Here is a 4,823-nt window from a genome sequence, read left to right as displayed (position 1 = left end):
CACACACACACACACACACACACACACACAAACTCCTTTCTCTCGTTCTCTCTCTCTCTTCACACAATCCTCCTCTTATTCCTCTTCCTCCTAAATTCTTTTCTTCCTCCTCTTCCTCCTCCTCATCTTTATTTTCTTCTTCATCATTCTCCTCCTACTTAACTTCCCTCTTCTTCTTCTCCTCCTCCTCTTCCTCTTATTCATACAAAATAGAGAATTTTAAACAATATTTTTGTGCTACCCTGTACTGTAATTATGAAGAAAGCAGCATTACGCACCACTCTGTAGCATCATTTTTCACACGGCATTAATATTTGGCTTATGCTCCACCCTGTAACTTCACCATCCTTCTTGAATGTTTGCGAGCCACCCTGTGAGTTTATGAATCACGCTGTAATGCTTGTAAATACTTCTGCACCACACTGTACGGTAAATAATAATTCTTTAGCGGTATTACGAACCACTCTGTAGCGACGCTGAACTGAGAACATTTTGAGTCACCCTGTAATCGTGAAAATGGACGTAATTTTATCGTCATTTTATTTGTGTCACTCGGTATCACACTGCAGCGTTCTGAATCACTCTGTAGCGCCGTGAGCCAAGCCATGTGCGCTGCTTAGCTTTTTGGACCACTCTGTATGCCTATGAAACACTCAAATCGGCGGGAAGGAAAGAAATAGCGTTTTGAACCACTCTGTAAAATGTAACACGATTGCACACACACAATTTTTTTGCACCACTCTGTGAAGCTATTAACCCACTGCACACGCCTCTCTTTTTTTGACACACTCTGTATCGCTTTCAAAGCACTCCGTTAAATGCACATCCCTCACGTATCTTTCTGAACCACCCTGTAACGGCGACGGCCACGCACCTGCGCCATTTTGACACACACTGTAACTAACAATAAACACTCCTCTTTCTGATTCACCCTGTATGTTATGTTCGTGTAAGGGAGAGGTGGTGGAGGTGAGGGGAAGACACCGTAATATTCTGAAACACTCGGTAGTTTTTAAGAAAGCGATCCCGTAACATTTTTTTAATCACCCTGTTAATAATGAGACACTCGGCAGCTTTTTTTGCGACACCCTGTAGTCCTCCCATTTTTCACCATTCACTGGTTTTTCAAGTTTGGGGTGAAATATGAATAAAATCACCATTCAAATGAGAGAGAGAGAGGAGAGAGAAGAGAGAGAGAGAGAGAGTGAGAGAGAGAGAGGAAAAGTGAGAGAGAGAGAGAGCAGATGAATTCTTCTGCATTATTCTATTGTTTATCTCTATTTCCTTATTCACGATCGCTTGTTTATTCTCTCTCTCTCTCTCTCTCTCTCTCTGAATTTCAATATTTCTTCCATTCAATAATAATAATAATAATAATAATAATAATAATAATAATAATAATAATAACAATAATAATAATACGAAACAACAATAACTTAAATAAACAAGACATTTTTTTATAAGTACATTTACGTATCTTATTTATCCAATCCCCCCCAAACACCACACCCACTACACACACAACACACACACACATCCAATAAGATTCCTAAGTTACAATTATTTTCTCCCCGATTCTAACCCATATAATTTTCCTTTTACTCTCATTTATGCTTTCTTTTCCCTCTCACTTCATATAAAATCCCTAACCTAACTATTTTTTCCCCGATTCTAATTCACATATTTTTTTTCCTTTTTTTACTCTCACTCATACTCTCCCTTCGCTCTCCCAATGTCCCGATTTAGAACTTGAACCATTCACTAAAATCGGTCCAACTTACTCTTCCTCTCTCTCCCTCTCTCACCTCTCTCTTCTCCTTTTCGCCAACAACACTGCACGTCGAATTACCGATAATGAAAAGACATACACACTCTCAACCCACTCTCACTCACCTCTTCCCGCTCTCACCTCCCGATATTTCTCACTTCCCGCCAGAATTACCGACTGGGCGACAGAAATCATCACTTTTTATCAGATTTGCCGCCGCTTCTCGATTCTTCCGATATTTGCCGAAGAAAACCACGAATTCCGGTACATTATCGCTGAAAAACTTCCGATTTTTGCCGGTAACTTGGAGGAAAACATGAATTCTCGCTAATTTTCGGTCAAAGCTTCCGATATTTTACGATAAGTGAAGAATACACATTTTCGTTATATTTTACAATCAAAATTTCCCACTCTCCCGATAAACTAAATAAAAAACACTGATTTCCGCTATATTTACACTCAAAACTTGCGATATTTGCCGATAAACTGAAGTACAACAAATTCTCGCCTACTTTCGTTCAAAATTTCCGATATTTACCGATAAACTGAAGAAAAAACAAGGATTTTCGATGCACTTACACTCAAAATCTGAAGAAAACATATTTCCGATACATTTCAACGCAAAACACCACATTCTCCCCCAATAAACTTAAGAAAAAAAACAGATTTCCGGCTTATATTCCCCGATAAAGTAAAAAAAAACACGAATTCAGGCCCATTGCAACTCTAAACCTACAAATTTTCACAACAAACCCAACAAAAAAATTTCCGCTAATAATTCGATCAAAGCATCCGATTTTCTTCTCAGTTCAACCGATATTATTTATTTATTTATTATTATTTTTTCCTTATTACAAACACATCGGCACTTCTTTCCCACGATCCCCCTTTACCCGGATCGATGTAATGAGAAGTGAAATCTAGCGAACAATTTTAATCGATTCGGTTCCGCTTCGTTTGGCGAAAGGCGCAGCGGAAGTGGGTAACCAGATATCCGAATTACTGTTTTATTTTCCGATTTTTTTTTTTTTTATTATTTATTTTCCCAGTGGCGTTAAAAATTGTTTCGCTATCGGCGGGAAATTACCGAGGGGAAAATATTTAATTGGTTGGGAAAAAAAAATTGAGTTGGGTGTTTAATTATAGAAAATCGTAAATATAATTGTTTGTATTATTATTATTATTATTATTATTAATATTATTATTATTAAAAGTATACATAATTTTACTGTTTCCTTTTTTCCTTCTTTCCTTTTCGTTCCCTCCCTGTCTTCTCTCCTTCCCTACTTTTCCCCTCCATTTCCTCCTTCCCCTTTTCCTTCCTTCCTTCCTTCCTTCCTTCCTTCCTTCTCTCCCGCCTACTTCCGCTTTTCCTTCTTCCTTTTCTTTATTTTTCCCAGAGAGAGAGAGAGAGAGAGAGAGAGAGAGAGAGAGAGAGAGAGAGAGAGAGAGAGAGAGAGAGAGAAAGAGAGAGAGAGAGTTTATAAAAATAACGAAAAATATAAATTTAAAAAATGATAAATAAAAAAATGACGAATTATAATTAAACCAAAAATAAGAAAAAATCAACAAAAATCCAAAACAAAAATTTCGCTTCTAGAAAATTTTCCTCCTTTTCTTTCCCTCCGGAGGTGAGAGAAGGAGAGAAAGTTTCCTCCAATCTCTCTTTCTACGTCTGTATTTCTTTCATATTGACAAAACATCTCTCTCTCTCTCTCTCTCTCTCTCTCTCTCTCTCTCTCTCTCTCTCTCTCTCTGATCAGCAATCTTACATTTTAGGTTAGTGGAGCCAAGAGAAGGGAGAGAAGGGGGAGGGGAGGGGGAGGGGAGGAGGGACCCTTAGTGACCTCCTTCCTCCCCTCGGTATGGCGGAAAATGAGGGGAGAAGAGAGGGAGATGAGGGGAGATGGGGAGATGAGGGGAAAGGGAGAATAATAACTTGGGAGATGAGTTTGCCTCCTGTGTTTTTCCTTGTATGTGTCAGTGAGTGTAGGTAAGTGTGGGGAGAGAGTGAGAGGGGAGAGTGAGAGGGAAATACTGAGAATATGACTTCGTAAGTGTGTGTGTGTGTGTGTGTGTGTGTGTGTGTGTGTGTGTGTGTGTGGAGTGAGAGTGAGAGTGAGAGGGAAAATATGAGAGTACATGATGTCGGAAGTGTGTGTGTGTGTGTGTGTGTGTGTGTGTGTGTGTGTGTGTGTGTGTGTGTGTGTGTGTGTGTGTGTGTGTGTGTCGCTTTTCCTTGTGAGAGTGTCTGTGTGAGAGATGAATGAGTAAGAGGAGACGAGGGAGTGAGGAGCAGCGGGGCACAGTGAGAGCGCACGTGGCGGGAGAGTCGGGAAACATGGCGTGAAGAGACCTGAGCTGGAGAGAGAGCGGTACTCGGCAGATACACCCGTTCCTACCTCTCCCTCGCCTCTCCCACCTCTCACCCACTCTCACCCACCCTCTCTCCTCACTCCCCTTGCGTTTCGACCATTTCCTCCCCCGTTTACAGCCCAGAAGAGGAGGAGGAAGAGGAGAGGAGGAATTGAATACGGTCAGAAGTAAAATGTTTCATCGCTGAGTGAAAACCGCCCTTTTGCCTGTTGCGCTCTCCCGCGTCACGTCACCTTACCTTGTTTCTGGCCGTTGTTATTTGTGTGGGCGGCGGCTTTGAGGGCGTTCTCGTGCTTGGCGGGCGTGAGGGGTAGAGTGGGCGGGTTCATGGCCATAGTAGGGGCAGGAGCTGGCATCATAAGAGTGGCCATGGTTGCCAACATTTTGCGGGATAAATCCAGGATGCAAACCGAGACAGGGACGATTCTGCGGTCAGCCTGCGTCACTCCCCGCCTGCCTGCCTGCCTGCCTGCCTGCTTGGCGTCCACCGCAGGCCGCGTCGGGAGTGGAGGGGTGTGGGTGGGTGGTCGAGGGTCACTGGTAAGGCTGGAGTGGCCGCGGGAGTGGAGTGACAGCGTGGTGGAGGAGAAACAAGACGCAATGCATGGAGTTAAGCTGTTACGGGTCTTTCTTGGCTTCGCTCTCCTCGTCCCCTCAAGTGGTGGTGGTGGTGGTGGTG

General features: G+C 42.5%; 1 protein-coding gene across 1 annotated transcript in view; it reads right to left on the bottom strand.

Annotated features, from left to right (window-relative positions):
• LOC135095691 (cytotoxic granule associated RNA binding protein TIA1-like) overlaps nt 1-4,500 on the bottom strand; it is a 186,280-nt gene extending 181,780 nt beyond the window's left edge. The window contains 1 exon segment of the mRNA XM_063996704.1: nt 4,383-4,500. Within this exon segment, the coding sequence (XP_063852774.1) occupies nt 4,383-4,500 (118 nt within the window).
• Between the last annotated feature and the right edge of the window lie 323 nt (nt 4,501-4,823).

The sequence above is a fragment of the Scylla paramamosain genome, unplaced genomic scaffold (assembly GCF_035594125.1).
Source record: "Scylla paramamosain isolate STU-SP2022 unplaced genomic scaffold, ASM3559412v1 Contig1, whole genome shotgun sequence".
Lineage (NCBI taxonomy): Eukaryota > Metazoa > Arthropoda > Malacostraca > Decapoda > Portunidae > Scylla > Scylla paramamosain.
This window is presented reverse-complemented; position numbering and strand designations above follow the sequence as displayed.